This window comes from Balaenoptera ricei, chromosome 18 (assembly GCF_028023285.1).
Source record: "Balaenoptera ricei isolate mBalRic1 chromosome 18, mBalRic1.hap2, whole genome shotgun sequence".
Classification (NCBI taxonomy): Eukaryota; Metazoa; Chordata; class Mammalia; order Artiodactyla; family Balaenopteridae; genus Balaenoptera; species Balaenoptera ricei.
This window is the reverse complement of record NC_082656.1, coordinates 13512700-13529269: the sequence shown is the minus strand read 5'-3', so window position 1 is coordinate 13529269 and position 16570 is coordinate 13512700. Positions and strand designations below refer to the sequence as shown.

The following is a 16570-nucleotide window of genomic DNA, read 5'->3' as shown; positions in this document are numbered from 1 at the left end:
TATATATATATATGGCACTGTGTCTCTCTTTGTCTCATCTTTAAGTTTTTAATTTCTTTACTCTGTCTTTTTACTTCTATTAATATCCAAACTCCCTTTAAATTTTAACAGTAATGTATAAGTTTCTGTGAAAGAAGAAAGATCCAATGCAAAGGTTATAGAGAGGAATAAAAGAAAAGAAATAAAAAGGAAATAATCTTTGCTAAGGGATCAATATGGTGTCAGTCATAAGTTTACTTACAGTTTTTCCTGATTTTTCTTAGAGTCTGAAATCAAGCAGAACTATCACAAACTCATTTTTCCGAAATAAACAGCTGATCGATTGAAGTTTTACTCCTGCTTCTCAGAGAAGTTGTATCTTAACAGATAAAACTGTGAAAAAAAAAAAAAAAAGACGTTCATGCAGTAGAATTTCAGACTACATCAGACAGTGGAAGACATTAGAAGGATGAAGAATTTAGAAGGGAAGGAAATAGTGTATCTGCTGGTCTCTGAGAACATACGCAGGGTGAATTTTCCTATTCAGTCTTTTATTCTCATCTCTGCTTTAGATTTTGTGGTTTGGGTGACTTCCAGTCTGTAGCCAAACCCCAAACATGATCCATCTCACCTTCACCCCTTTCTACTGTGTGTGTAGTGATATAACACTATCTCAATCAAAAGCAATCCTAAAATTCATCTGATTGCTTTATGTTGAACTAATGTCAAAAAATACCATCTTTGTATTGAGTTCTAAATATTTTATCTCTTCAAGCAATTTTACATGCTAAATCAATTAGAAGCTGAAAGAATTTCTTTAAATAACTTAAAAGGAACAACAAAATTAATTTACTTTGTGTCACAACATCTGAACCAGTGGTTCTCAATCCTGGCTGTTTATTATTGTTTCTTGGGAAAGTATTGATTTATTTATTTTCTGTGGTGGTGATATGGCTATCAGTGTTTTTAAAAGCTCTTCAGGGCATTCTAATGTGCAGTTAGGGTCAACAAGCACTAATCTAGACATTTCATATAATAGTACTTTAGAGCTCAAGTTAGCTGGAAAATGGTCAAAATATTTTTTTCCCTATGTAATTATAAAACCCTCACATTTTTAAAGGTTTAGCACTGAATATATAGTTAAGTTAAAAGTCATTTTTTAGGACTTTAGTTACTATACCAAAAATATTTTCATCTGCTACATCCTGGATCTGTTATTTTGTCAATAAAATCTCAAAGGAATTAGGTTAGTCACGTCTCTGAAGGAAATGCATCTTCCTTACAGTTGCAAAAAGTAGTTGCAACCACTAGAGGTCAGACATTTAAATCTGCAGTATGATGCTCAAATACTAAAGTTATGTAGTTTAGAATTCTGTATCCTGATTTCAAAAATATTCTCTAAATTTTCTTCCATTATTAAAAACCGTGTCCTTTCAAAAAGTTCAAAGCATTTCCTGCCTGTGTGGATAGGTGTTTTACACTCTATTTCATCCAAGCTTCAAAATTCTAAAGAGAAATGTAATCCAGGAGTACAGAAAGTTAAAGCACTATCAGCATGATAATCTTCTGATGCTTTTCTAAAAATAAAATAGAAAATGAAAGTATTAGATATATAGTACTTCCACATAATTATCTAATTTAACTACAGATTAGAGGACTCTGTAGGCATTTCAGGGTCTACCAGAAGTCCCAGGGCCTAAATGCCATTCTCCCATTGCCACAAGTATTTTTATCCTCCTGTCCATGAGGGGTGGAGTCTATGAGCTCTTCTCTTATATTTGGGTTAATTTGTGACACTTTCAATCATTAGCATATGTGGCAGAAGATCACCATGTGCGCTCTGAGTCAGCTCATTAAAAAACATGTATATTCTGTTTGTTAGGTGGATCCCTGAGCTGTCATGTACAAAGTCCAACTACTCTGAGGCCACCAGGCTGAAGAGGCCACGGGGAGATGCTCCAGCTGACAGTGCCAGCTGAGCTCAGCTTTCCAGTCCTCCTTGCTAACGTGCTGGACACGTGCGTGAAGACGCCAACCTGGAGGTGGAGCCTCCTCCAGTACAAAGGGTTCCAGGTGGCAGCCGGTGGCCTTTGGGGTTACCCCAGCCATTCTGGTCTCCCCAGCTGAAGCTGCAGACATCACAGAGCAGCATGGATTATGGGCAAACCCCATTGTGCACTGTCAGAATCCCTGACCCATAGAAACCACGAGTGTAATAAATCAGTTGCTATTTTACGCCCCTAAATTTAGACTGGCATGTTAGGCAGCGCGAGATAACTGGAACTCCCAGAGAAATTAACTGAGCTTCCTCCCTTCAACTGGGCTTTTGTTAAAGCAGAAATGGCCAAAATGTAGGTCATTCTGGGCAAATGATTTGTTTGTTCTTCACAATTACTCTTTGGCTATTAACTTGGTAAGATTGGTGGGGCGTCGGGTGCGGGAGGAAAAAAGCTGGAGAAAAAGCCACTGCTGCATGGCAAAGACATGTACTGATAGATGCTTAAATACAATTGAAGAATTAACATAATCTATTTTAAAACTGAAGTTCCCAAAATTGTCTCTCAGACTGAAGAATTATTAATTTACAGCCTCTATGGTTTTTCACTGCTTGGCTATTCAATTTTCTTATATGTACCAGCACTACCAATGCCCACCCCAAATAACGTTTTCCTCCCACATTTTACTTTGTGTATGAATTCCAAACACTGCTGATGTACATGAATATATCCATTATAATGAATATCTGTTACTGTTATTTTTTAACCAATGTCCGCATGCTCAAGAGTTTATTTTACTTAAACTGAAAATGATTTGCTAAAGGCAAAAATGTACAACTTGTGAGTGTGTTTCTATGAAAATTAAAAGCAGACTTAAAGAATCAAAATTCTTTTCTCATTTAAGGTAAAAGCTTCCATTAACTACTATAGGCCTTTTTTTTTTTTCCTGAATAACAACCATAGAATTAGTCTATATGTCCACTTGAATGATTTTTCTCCCTAGAACTCTTTCTAATAAGGTCACCTTCTTTTTTGTTGTTCATTATATCCTGGGAGGCTATTACGCCCAAACCCCTGTGTAGGTTGTACATGTAGACATAACTTTAGGTCCTACGACTTGTCTAATTCCATTTTTTCCACAAGTACAGGTATCCCTGGGAACAAGAAGAAAAATGAATTTTGGACATTGGTTAAAATAAGAATAGAAGGGCTTTTCCATTTTTGTTCCCCTACAGTGCTAACACAGTACCCCAAGATTAGTTTGTATATAAGAAAATTGTAGTGAATAAAAACCTTCATCAGATGCATGTATTTAGAGAAGAAGTGACATTTTTGAGTAAATTTGAGCAAGGAAAGTGGGAGCTCTCACGATATATGGAGAGAGCAAGAAGAAAGAATCTCCAATAGTAAAATTCATCATATAAGATCAATATCTGGAGAAGTGGAGAAACACAGTTTATTTTAGAGCAGAATATATTCAATGTCTTTGTGGATAGCAGACAGATTATAGTTGAAAAATGAGAAGTAACTCAACTTTGGTTGGCATTTTCCTGGGAAGAAGTACGAGAAACTTCTCAGGTGTGGAGAGAGAGAGAATATAGACCAGTAGTACAAACACTGCAAACAGAAGATGAGGATTTGAGGACATTGTCGACATGGACAAATAAACAGAGAAGATATCAGCAGATAGAGTGCTAAGTATGAGACCTGCGAATATTCCTGTTTCAGAGGGACAGAAGGAGGTGATATATGGATGATTATGAATGATGGTGTTACCGTAATTCAGACCATTCTTTCAGCAGACCAAAAGTGCCAGGTGGGATGTTGAAAGTCTAGTATTTTAAGGGATAGATGTCTACAGAGTTCTTTTAATAGCAGCAATTTATCCATCCCTTTATCTTACAATCTGATCTGAAAGAATACTGTAAGTTATCTGTAAGTGGGAGACAGACGATGACTAGGGTCTTAATTGCCTCTGAAACAGTCATCCAAATCTAAATGAGGGAAAAGATGAAAAGCACATGTCAATATCATCAGGCAGGCCAGAGATGAGAAATACAGGACGTATAAATGCGAGGGCAAACCAATAAGTGAAAATAGACTGTGGAAGTGATTACTTCCAATCATTTACTTGAATTAGAAAAGTCAGTCACGAGTCCTTATTCCTGTCATTAGCCTATGTCAACATAGAACAACAACAACAACTCAGATTAAAAAAATGAAGCAATTCATTCTTCAGCTACATACATACAAAAACGAGGCCAGATTTTTCACTTTTTATCCGGATTTGACAACATTTATTGTGGTGACCACAATAAATCTAATTTGAATTTGATTTGAATCAAATGATTTGAATCTAATCAGCTTTAAAATATTTTATATAAGAGACCATTACTGGAGGAGCTTCAAGATGGAAGAAGAGTAAGATGCGGAGATCACCTTCCTCCACACAAATATATCTACACGTGGAACTGCTCCTACAGAACACCCACTGAACGCTGACAGAAGACCTCAGACCTCCCAAAAGGCAAGAAACTCCCCACATGCCTGGGTAGGGCAAAAGAAAAAAGAAATAACAGAGACAAAAGAATAGGGACGGGACCTGCACCAGTGGGAGGGAGCTGTGAAGGAGGAAAGGTTTCCACGCACTAGGAAGCCCCTTCGCGGGTGGAGACTGTGGGTGGCAGAGGGGGGAAGCTTCAGAGCCACGGAGGAGAGCGCAGCCACAGGGGTGTGGAGGGCAGAGCGGAGAGATTCCCGCACAGAGGATCGGTGCCGAGCAGCACTCACCAGCCCGAGAGGCTTGTCTGCTCAGCCGCTGGGGCGGGTGGAGGCTGGGAGCTGAGGCTCGGGCTTCGGAGGTCGGATCGCAGGGAGAGGACTGGGGTTGGCGGCGTGAACACAGCCTGAAGGGGGCTAGTGCGCCACGGCTAGCCGGGAGGGAGTCCAGGAAAAGGTCTGGAGCTGCCAAACAGGCAAGAGACTTTTTCTTGCCTCTTTGTTTCCTGGTGCGCGAGGAGAGGGGATTCAGAGCGCTGCCTAAACGAGCTCCAGAGACGGGCACGAGCCGCAGCTATCAGCGTGGACCTCAGAGACGGGCATGAGACGCTAAGGCTGCTGCTGCCGCCACCAAGAAGCCTGTATGCGAGCACAGGTCACTCTCCACACCGCCCCTCCCGGGAGCCTGTGCAGCCCGCCACGGCCAGGCTCCCGTGATCCAGGGACAACTTCCCCGGGAGAACGCACTGTGCGCCTCAGGCTGCTGCAACGTCACGACGCCTCTGCCGCCGCAGGCTCGCCCCGCCTCCTCCGTACCGCTCCCTCCCCCGGCCTGAGTGAGCCAGAGCCCCCGAAGCAGCTGCTTCTTTAACCCCGTTCTGTCTGGGCGGGGAACAGACGCCCTCAGGCGACCTACACGCAGAGGCGGGTCCAAATCCAAAGCTGATCCCCAGGAGCTGTGCGAACAAAGAAGAGAAAGGGAAATCTCTCCCAGCAGCCTCAGAAGCAGCAGATTAAATCTCCACAGTCAACTTGATGTACCTGCATCTGTGGAATACCTGAATAGACAACGAATCATCCCAAATTGAGGAGGTGGACTTTGGGAGCAATGATATATATATTTTTTTCCCTTTTTCTCTTTTTGTGAGTGTGTATGTGTATGCTTCTGTGTGTGATTTTGTCTGTGTAGCTTCGCTTTTACCATTTGTCCTAGGGTTCTGTCTGTCCTTTTTTTTTTTTTTTAATTACTTAAAAAATTTTTTTTTCTTATAATTATTTTTATTTCAATAACTTTATTTTATTTTATTTTACTTTATTTTATTATATCTTCTTCTTTCTTTCTTTCTTTTTTTCTGCCTTTTATTCTGAGCCATGTGGAGCACAGGCTCTTGGTGCTCCAGCCAGGCATCACGGCTGTGCCTCTGAGGTGGGAGAGCCAAGTTCAGGACACTGGTCCACAAGAGACTTCCCAGCTCCATGTAATACCAAACAGCGAAAATCTCTCAGAGATCTCCATCTCAACGCCAAGACCCAGCTTCACTCAACAACCAGCACACTACAGTGCAGGACACCCTATGCCAAACAACTAGCAAGTCAGGAACACAATCCAAACCATTAGCAGAGAGGCTGCCTAAAATCATAATAAGGCCACAGACACCCCAAAACACACCACCAGACCTGCCCACCAGAAAGACAAGATCCAGCCTCATCCACCAGAACACAGGCACTATCCCCTCCACCAGGAAGCCTACACAACCCACTGAACCAACCTTAGCCACTGGGGACAGACACAAAACACAACGGGAACTATGAACCTGCAGCCTGTGAAAAGGAGACCCCAAACACAGCAAGTTAAGCAAAATGAGAAGACAGAGAAACACAAAGCAGATGAAGAAGCAAGGCAAAAACCCACCAAACCTAACAAATGAGGAGGAAATAGGCAGTCTACCTGAAAAAGAATTCAGAATAATGATAGTAAAATGATCCAAAATCCTGGAGATATAATGGAGAAAATACAAGAAATGTTTAACAAAGACCTAGAAGAACTAAAGAGCAAACAAACAGTGATGAACAACACAATAAATGAAATTAAAAATTCTCAAGAAGGGATCAATAGCAGAATAACTGAGGCAAAAGAACAGATAAGTAACCTGGAAGATAAAATAGTGGAAATAACTACTGCAGAGCAGGATAAAGAAAAAAGAATTAAAAGAATTGAGGACAGTCTCAGAGACCTCTGGGACAACATTAAACGCACCAACATTCGAATTATATGGGTCCCAGAAGAAGAAGAGAAAAAGAAAGGAACTGAGAAAATATTTGAAGAGATTATAGTTGAAAACTTCCCTAATATGGGAAAGAAAATAGTTAATCAAGTCCAGGGAGCACAGAGAGTCCCATACAGGATAAATCCAAGGAGAAACATGCCAAGACACATATCAATCAAACTATCAAAAATTAAATACAAAGAATAAACATTAAAAGCAGCAAGGGGAAAACAACAAATAACACATAAAGGAATCCCCATAAGGTTAACAGCTGATCTTTCAGCAGAAACTCTGCAAGCCAGAAGGGAGTGGCAGGACATATTTAAAGTGATGAAGGAGAAAAACCTACAAACAAGATTACTCTACCCAGCAAGGATCTCATTCAGATTCAATGGAGAAATTAAAACCTTTACAGACAAGCAAAAGCTAAGAGAATTCAGCACCACCAAACCAGCTTTACAACAAATGCTAAAGGAACTTCTCTAGGCAGGAAACACAAGAGAAGGAAAACACCTACAATAATAAACCCAAAACAATTAAGAAAATGGTAATAGGAACATACATATCGATAATTACCTTAACTGTAAATGGATTAAATGCTCCAACCAAAAGACATAGACTGGCTGAATGGATACAAAAACAAGACCCATATATATGCTGTCTACAAGAGACCCACTTCAGACCTAGGGACACATACAGACTGAAAGTGAGGGGATGGAAAAAGATATTCCATGCAAATGGAAATCAAAAGAAAGCTGCAATAGCCATTCTCATATCAGACAAAATAGACTTTAAAACAAATACTATTGCAAGAGACAAAGAAGGACACTACATAATTATGAAGGGATCAATCCAAGAAGAAGATATCACAATTGTAAATATTTATGCACCCAACATAGGATCATCTCAATACATAAGGCAAATACTAACAGCCATAAAAGGGGAAATCAACAGGAACACAATCATAGTAGGGGATTTTAACACCCCACATTCACCAATGGACAGATCATCCAAAATGAAAATAAATAAGGAAACACAAGCTTTAAATGATACATTAAAGAAGATGGACTTAATTGATATTTATAGGACATTCCATCCAAAAACAACAGAATACACATTCTTCTCAAGTGCTCATGGAACATTCTCCAGGATAGATCATATCTTGGGTCACAAATCAAGCCTTGGTAAATTTAAGAGAATTGAAATCATATCAAGTATCTTTTCCAACCACAACGCTATGAGACTAGATATCAATTACAGGAAAAAGTCTCTAAGAAATACAAACACATGGAGGCTAAACAACACACTACTTACTAACCAAGAGATCACTGAAGAAATCAAAGAGGAAATCAAAAAATACCTAGAAACAAATGACAACGAAAACACGACCACCCAAAACCAATGGGATGCAGCAAAAGCAGTTCTAAGAGGGAAGTTTATAGCAATACAATCCTACCTTAAGAAACAAGAAACATCTCAAATAAACAACTTAACCTTACATCTAAAGCAATTAGAGAAAGAAGAACAAAAAAACCCCAAAGTTAGCAGAAGGAAAGAAATCATAAAGATCAGATCAGAAATAAATGAAAAAGAAATGAAGGAAACGATAGCAAAGATCAATTTTAAAAAAGCTGGTTCTTTGAGAAGATACACAAAATTGATAAACCATTAGCCAGACTTATCAAGAAAAAAAGGGAGAAGAGTCAAATCAACAGAATTAGAAATGAAAAAGGAGAAGTAACAACTGACACTGCAGAAATAAAAAGGATCATGAGAGATTACTACAAGCAACTATATGCCAATAAAATGGACAACCTGGAAGAAATGGACAAATTCTTAGAAATGCACAACCTTCCGAGACTGAACCAGGAAGAAGTAGAAAATATGAACAGACCAATCACAAGCACTAAAATTGAAACTGTGATTAAAAATCTTCCAACAAACAAAAGCCCAGGACCAGATGGCTTCACAGGTGAATTCCATCAAACATTTAGAGAAGAGCTAACACCTATCCTTCTCAAACTCTTCCAAAATATAGTAGAGGGAGGAACACTCCCAAACTCATTCTACAAGGCCACCATCACTCTGATACCAAAACCAAAGATGTCACAAAGAAAGAAAACTACAGGCCAATATCACTGATGAACATAGATGCCAAAAATCTCAACACTATACTAGCAAACAGAATCCAACAGCACATTAAAAGGATCATACACTATGATCAAGTGGGGTTTATCCCAGGAATGCAAGGATTCTTCAATATACGCAAATCAATCAACGTGATACACCATATTAACAAATTGAAGGAGAAAAACCATATGATCATCTCAATAGATGCAGAGAAAGCTTTCGACAAAATTCAACACCCATTTATGATAAAAACCCTCCAGAAAGTAGGCATAGAGGGAACTTTCCTCAACATAATAAAGGCCATATATGACAAACCCACAGCAAACATCGTCCTCAATGGTGAAAAACTGAAACCATTTCCACTAAGATCAGGAACAAGACAAGGTTGCCCACTCTCACCACTATTGTTCAACATACTTTTGGAAGTTTTAGCCACAGCAATCAGAGAAGATAGAGAAATAAAAGGAATCCAGATTGGAAAAGAAGAAGTAAAGCTGTCACTGTTTGCAAATGACATGATACTATACATAGAGAATCCTAAAGATGCTACCAGAAAACTACTAGAGCTAATCAATGAATTTGGTAAAGTAGCTGGAAACAAAATTAATGCACAGAAATCTCTTGCATTCCTATACACTACTGATGAAAAATCTGAAAGAGAAATTAAGAAAACACTCTCATTTATCATTGCAACAAAAAGAATAAAATATCTAGGAATAAACCTACCTAAGGAGACAAAAGACCTGTATGCAGAAAATTATAAGACACTGATGAAAGAAATTAAAGATGATATAAATAGATGGAGAGATAGACCATGTTCTTGGATTGGAAGAATCAACTCTGTGAAAATGACTCTACTACCCAAAGCAATCTATAGATTCAATGCAATCCCTATCAAACTACCACTGGCATTTTTCACTGAACTAGAACAAAGAATTTCACAATTTGTATGGAAACACAAAAGACCCTGAATAGCCAAAACAATCTTGAGAAAGAAAAACGGAGCTGGAGGAATCAGGCTCCCTGACTTCAGACTATACTACAAAGCTACAGTTACAGCATGGTACTGGCACAAAAACAGAAATATAGGTATGGTCACCTTATCTTTGATCAAGGAGGCAAGAATATACAGTGGAGAAAAGACAGTCTCTTCAATAAGTGGTGCTGGGAAAACTGGACAGCTACATGTAAAAGAATGAAATTAGAACACTCCCTAACACCATACACAAAAAGAAACTCAAATGGATAAAGACCTAAGTGTAAGGCCAGACACCATCAAACTCTTAGAAGAAAACATAGGCAGAACACTCTATAACATAAATCACAGCAAGATCCTTTTTGACCCACCTCCTAGAGAAATGGAAATAAAAACAAAAATAAACAAATGGGACCTAATGAAACTTTAAATCTTTTGCACAGCAAAGCAAACCATAAACAAGACGAAAAGACAACCGTCAGAATGGGAGAAAATATTTGCCAATGAAGCAACTGACCAAGGATTAATCTCCAAAACATAAAAGCAGCTCATGCAGCTCAATATCAAAAAAACAGACAACCCAATCCAAAAATGGGCAGAAGACCTAAATAGACATTTCTCAAAAGAAGATATACAGATCACCAACAAACACATGAAAGGATGCTCAACATCACTAATCATTAGACAAATGCAAATCAAAACTACAATGAAGTATCACCTCACAGCAGTCAGAATGGCCATCATCAAAAAATCTACAGACAATAAATCCTGGAGAGGGTGTGGAGAAAAGGGAACCCTCTTGCACTGTTGGTGGGAATGTAAATTGACGCAGCCACTATGGAGAACAGTATGGAGGTTCCTTAAAAAACTAAAAATAGAACTACCATATGACCCAGCAATCCCACTACTGGGCATATACCCTGAGAAAACCATAATTCAAAAAGAATCATGTACCACAATGTTCATTGCAGCTCTATTTACAATAGCCAGGACATGGAAGCAACCTAAGTGTCCATCAACAGATGAATGGATAAAGAAGATGTGGCATATATATACAATGGAATATTACTCAGCCATAAAAAGGAACGAAACTGAGTTATTTGTAGTGAGGTGGATGGACCTAGTGACTGTCATACAGAGTGAAGTAAGTCAGAAAGAGAAAAACAAATACCGTATGCTAACCCATATATATGGAATCTAAAAAAAAAAAAAATGGTTAGAAGAACCGAGGGGCAAGACGGGAATAAAGATGCAGACCTACTAGAGAATGGACTTGAGGATACGGGGAGGGGGAAGGGTAAGCTGGGACAAAGTGAGAGAGTGGCATGGACATATATACACTACCAAACGTAAAATAGATAGCTAGTGGGAAGCAGCCGCATAGCACAGGGAGATCAACTCAGTGCTTTGTGACCACAGAGAAGGGTGGGATGGGGAGGGTGGGAGGGAGGGAGATGCAAGAGGGAAGAGATTTTGGAACATATGTATATGTATAAGTGATTCACTTTGTTATAAAGCAGAAACTAACACACCATTGTAAAGCAATTATACTCTAATAAAGATGTTAAAAAATAAAATAAAATAAAGATGGCTTCACTCAAAAAAAAAAAAAAGAGACCATTATTAATCTTCAGTTGTCTGGCATTTTGAAATGCATGTAGATTATTTAAATTTTTTCATATCAATTTCATATTAATTATTATTTTAATCAAAACATAATAGACTGTATCTATGCTTCTTGAAACATATACTGTACTTTCTCCACTAGATGTCTCCAGAGAAATACAAGTAAATACTGCTAATAAAAAATGCTGCTAATACACACCCAGCTCAACTAAGGACAAATAGTTACATTGTTTAGTTAGTATGAGAGTGAAATCTGTCACTTGATAGGCTTTTAAAGAAAATGAGAGTCTAAATGTATAAAGGAAAGATGGCACACTACCCACGTTTATCACAGAAAGCCCGCTTGCTTCTAAATTAATTAACATTAAAGAGACATCATTTAATGTTTACTTTGGTGTCCAGTTAGTCATCTCTTTCTTTGACTATGATTTCATTATCTTATCTATGCTTGGCCAGAGCATCCCTGAAGATCTAAGGGCGTACAGGAGGAAATCCATTGGGAATACACTGGGGGGATGGCTGGGGAGGTGACACTTCTTATAGGCTTTACAATGTGTCATCCACAAATATCTGAGCCTATATATTGCCTTTCTGACCTCTTTTAAGTTGAGCATTGATGTTCAATTTTATTTTGGCTTTTATGATTGTTTTAATTAGGGAAAAAAAACACAAAATTTAATTTTTGGCTTAATTTGAATTCCTTTTACTGTTGACTGAGTTCAGCATAATCTAACTATTTTAACAAAAGGTTTTCTCTCCCTTGAAGGAAGCGAAGATCTCTGGGTCTTTGCCAGGACTTCAATTTACAAGGCTGCAAACCCAGGTACCAAGGAAGGCTACGCACTTCACTGGCCAAGGTGCTTGGACACTGAGAAGTGTGCCCCCAAGAAAGTGTGGCAGTAACTTCAAAGCCTTATCGTCTTTTAGAAGTAAATTCTATTACCTGTAGTTTCCAAATGGGCCAATAAGAAAGAAAAGTAGTACTTAAGAAATGCCAAGATCCCACAGACCACACATTTAAAAAACAGGGGATTTTAAATTATCTGGGGGAAATAACCACTCTGGATCATTCAAAACCAAGGAAATTCTGTTTTAAAAATCCAATAGTTTGGTATGTAATCATTCCGCAATGTATTCGTGTATCCAATCATCACGTTGTATACCTTAAAGATATACATTTTCGATTTGTCAAGTATGCCTCAATAAAGCTGGGGAAAAAAGTATGGTTCCTAGAAAAAAAAAAATCCACTCTTGGCTTGAGTATCCAGGTTTGTTGAATCCATAGGCCATGTCTAATCCCAGAGATTGTTAGGTAAGTTTAATGTTGGTTACATGCTGGTGATAGTAAGCATGATACTTTAATCACATCAGTCTCCAGAGTCTCCAGAGGCTACGAGGCTGCTACAAAGATCCACTGGATAATTTGCAAACTGCCAGTAAATTAGCATCCTGATAGCTAGAAACAAATGTCACTGTCTTTTGAACACATTATTTTTCCTTGGTTGTGTAATAAACCATTTCTTTTTCATTAATGACTTACAGTTCTGGGTCAGACTTTGCAACCCTGAAAGTCAGACTTAATTGCCAAGGTTTCAAACTTCCTCCAAACTGTTAAGAAAATTACATAGCCAACCCAGGGTCAGGATCCTTTCATGAAGCAGAAGAATAAGGGTCCTGTGTGGAGTGAAAGAGAGAGATTAACCCTTGATGAGTGCTCAGAAAGGAGATAATTGTGTCCCTCTCAAGATGTTTAAACTTTTCTCTACAGCTTAGACAGTATTCCCATTCTCTGGAACTATTTCCTTCCCTCACCCTGCCCCAAGTTGTTGGCTATGGACCAGGGTTCCATATTAGCTTCCCTGAAGTCAGGATCCTGGCTAAAGTAGTTGCTTGGCCTTTCCCCCACTATGTAATATCTTATAATATCACCCTTCTGGGCTGGGCTCAGCATTTTAAGTTGCAGTGCCTTTTTTTTTTTTTTTTTAATATATTTACTCTAAAATTTTCCTTCTCTTGGAATGTTCTCCAACCTCTGAATTTACATGAAATTTATATGTACAATCTGGCCTTCATTTTCAAGATCCTCTTTGATGGCATTACTCACCCTGAATATAAATATTTGTTGAGGGCTAGCATTTGTTGACTTCCAAATATGATGCTCGAGATGGATACATTTAAGCCTCAATTATTTGAAACTCTGAAAAGAAAGATTTAAGAATACTCTTTTTATAGTATGAGCATATACAATGCTTTTTACAAAAAGTAAACCTCTACCTCCTGTCAGGAAGGAGAAGTCATCTTTTGAAATATGAATGCATTTCCATTTTCACGACTTTCCTCATGCAATTATTTGTCCATTTGTACCAAAGAAGGAGTCAGGGTGAATGGAAGCCATTGATTCCAGTGGATAAAACTGTGGTCACAGGAACACAGGTCACAGGTCAAAATTGTTCTTTAAATTAATCGATATATTTTCAATTTATAGGCGCTGTTAAGAAAGTAGGTAACATGACATGATATTAATTCTGCCTTCACCCCTATCTTCAAAGTTAAGTCCATCTGTTATCATTCTGGACCATATTTAAATAACTTTTTCACTCTTGATACATATTTTCCAAGTCTATATCTCTCTCTATACCTCATTCCTTCCTCTCCAATCAAACCCCATTGGATCTGAGCAGATTTCAGCTTCATTACAGAAACGCTTACTAACAGTTACAGCTGTCTAAAATGAAACGGGTTGCATTAATCTTAGAGAGCATCTCAGTAAAGAGTGGATGACTATTTACAGTGATGATGTTGCAGGGATTTCTGTATTTTGAGTTTGATTTGTTTCCTGTAATTCCAAAATTCTATTGTTTTATCTTAGAAGATAAGCAATCTACTTTATAATGTCTCAACAGCCTAGAATTGAAGACTTTTATATAACTGTTATCAATAATGTTCTAATAGCTAATATACTGATATCAGATAGAACTTATTTTCAAAAAACCTCTCCATTCTACTCAATAAGCAATTACTGACCACTTACTATTTGCGCAACATAAGAGTAATAGAAACCTATTGTATAAAGCAAAACAGTGACGTACGAGCAAAGTTAGAGTAATTCCATTCAGAGAAATATAAGTGATAGATTAATTCTCTTCTTCCTGCAAGGGACCAGGGAAAGAATACAATTTATCCCTTACCATCTTTTCTCCAGCTCTCCTTTTGAATTGCTCTTTCATTTTCTATACCTTAATGTCAAGATTTTCAAATTGAAAAGAAGCCTCTAAACATATTTTGGAATTTATTATTTCATTGTATGCTTTCTTACTAAACTAGCAGCAAATTGCAGAATTATTTTAGTGCCCCAAGACAAAATCCTATAGCAAGCTTAATATAACTCTCCTGATACTTGGAATCCTCTCTGGCCTAATCCAGCCTTCCCTAAAAGACCTTCCAATTGGGCAACGTGGAGTTTCAGTCTAAAATTTCTCTATATTGCCAGTGGGGAAACAACTCTGATGGGCCACTACGGCGGGAGCACTTTGCAACAAGACATATTTGAATTACACTTTCACTTTAGGATAGTGTGTAACTTATTTATCCAGGGAAACTCATTGTAGTTATTTAGCTAATTGTTGACGTATCATGTGTGGAGTGGTGAGAGTGGATATCCCCTTGCCTAGGAATTGCACTGTGTAACATTAAGAGACTTTGGTTACTCTTGATAAAACAGAAGAAGAAGGATTCTGGCAATGCCCCTGTTTCTTAATACGTATTGCATTATTCTATTGCAGTTAGATTGGTAATACTTGTTTCCAACAGGGGATGCTTTTGTCCGGTGGTTACCAAGAGATGCGCTGTCAAGAAATGGTCAACATCATGCCCTGTATGTAATGAAAAAACAAAATGACACATGTTTTTCTTTCCTGCTTTGCTTCAAAAGTTAGGGAAACTTACCAGAACCAGATTTATGTTAACTCTATCTATTCCTTGATATCTGAAGAGAAGTGAAATGGGAGGGATCCCCCCAGTTTACACATTGCAAGGAAAATGTGATCCCTCCTACATGTTTCATCAGCAACTTAAAATTCTTGTCCCATACTCTGTGAGAGTTTATGGCCATTCAACATTTGTTTTTAATCAACAGCCATTACTGCCTTGTGATTATCCAACTTACATCTACCTTTGTTATCTGGTGAAAAATAATCTTTCAGTTCTGACGTGAACTGAATATGACAAGATGTGATAAGATCAAGTCATACTGTCACTGAGCACAGGGACATGCACTCTGAAAGGGACGTATTACAGAATGATCCTTAAAATCTAAACAAAATCATTTCCCATAAAAACCCTCTAAATTACAAAAGAATAAAACGGAAATATGAACATGAAATGAGTCAGGTAGTAAAAATAAAGAGAAAGATAAATAATACAAAACTAAAATAAATATCCTTTTGATAATGAGAAGAAAAAGAGGCTCAGTGTGCTCAGGAAACATAGCTGAAAAAGCAGATTCTAGCTGGCGACTTGAAGTTGCTGATGCCTTCTGGAGAGAGTTCAGATTCCCAGGTTGATACAGAGCTCCCTCCCAGAACTCTGCCATGTATATAAACTCTGAGCTCTCCAAAGCCCACTGCCAGTTCTCTTCGTGGACTAACTGCAACGGAGAGACTAGAGATGATTCCTCTCTTACCCACATTTTCTCTGTTCTTGCTCGTTGTGGTTAACCCTGCAAATGCCAATGGTCATTATGACAAGATCTTGGCTCACAGCCGTATCAGGGGCCGGGATCAGGGGTAAGTCAGTGGTTTGATTTTATAAACCTTCTTTTCCCTTAGCTTGTTGTATGTACAATTCTACATATAGTTCCTTATTTATACCTCAGGTTTTGTTTTTTTTTTTCTACTTATTACAATGTAACAAGAAAAAAGGAAAAAATGAGTATTCTGTGGTTGATGTATGTGTCTTAAACTTTAAGGATTACTGTCCAAAAAACTTGTGTATAATTGCTTCTTATGAAACATTGTAAGATTTTAATGTAATTAACAACATTTAACAGGGCATTTCTTTATGATTCAGTTTATTTGTGTTTTTATTTGATTTCAAAT

The 16570-nt window shown here is 38.1% G+C and overlaps 1 protein-coding gene and 1 long non-coding RNA gene across 12 annotated transcripts in view; one reads left to right on the top strand and one right to left on the bottom strand.

Moving 5' to 3' along the window:
• LOC132352565 (uncharacterized) overlaps window positions 1–16570 on the bottom strand; it is a 534321-nt gene that overhangs the window by 89537 nt on the left and 428214 nt on the right. For all 8 annotated transcript variants that reach the window (XR_009498784.1, XR_009498781.1, XR_009498782.1 and 5 more), the window contains exon 6: window positions 242–372. This is a non-coding gene — a long non-coding RNA (uncharacterized LOC132352565). The remainder of the gene's footprint in view (window positions 1–241; window positions 373–16570) is intronic.
• Window positions 16103–16570, top strand: part of POSTN (periostin) — a 34158-nt gene continuing 33690 nt past the window's right edge. For all 4 annotated transcript variants that reach the window (XM_059903122.1, XM_059903120.1, XM_059903121.1 and 1 more), the window contains exon 1: window positions 16103–16258. In XM_059903122.1, coding sequence (XP_059759105.1) covers window positions 16140–16258 — 119 coding nt within the window. In that variant the 5' untranslated portion in view covers window positions 16103–16139. The remainder of the gene's footprint in view (window positions 16259–16570) is intronic.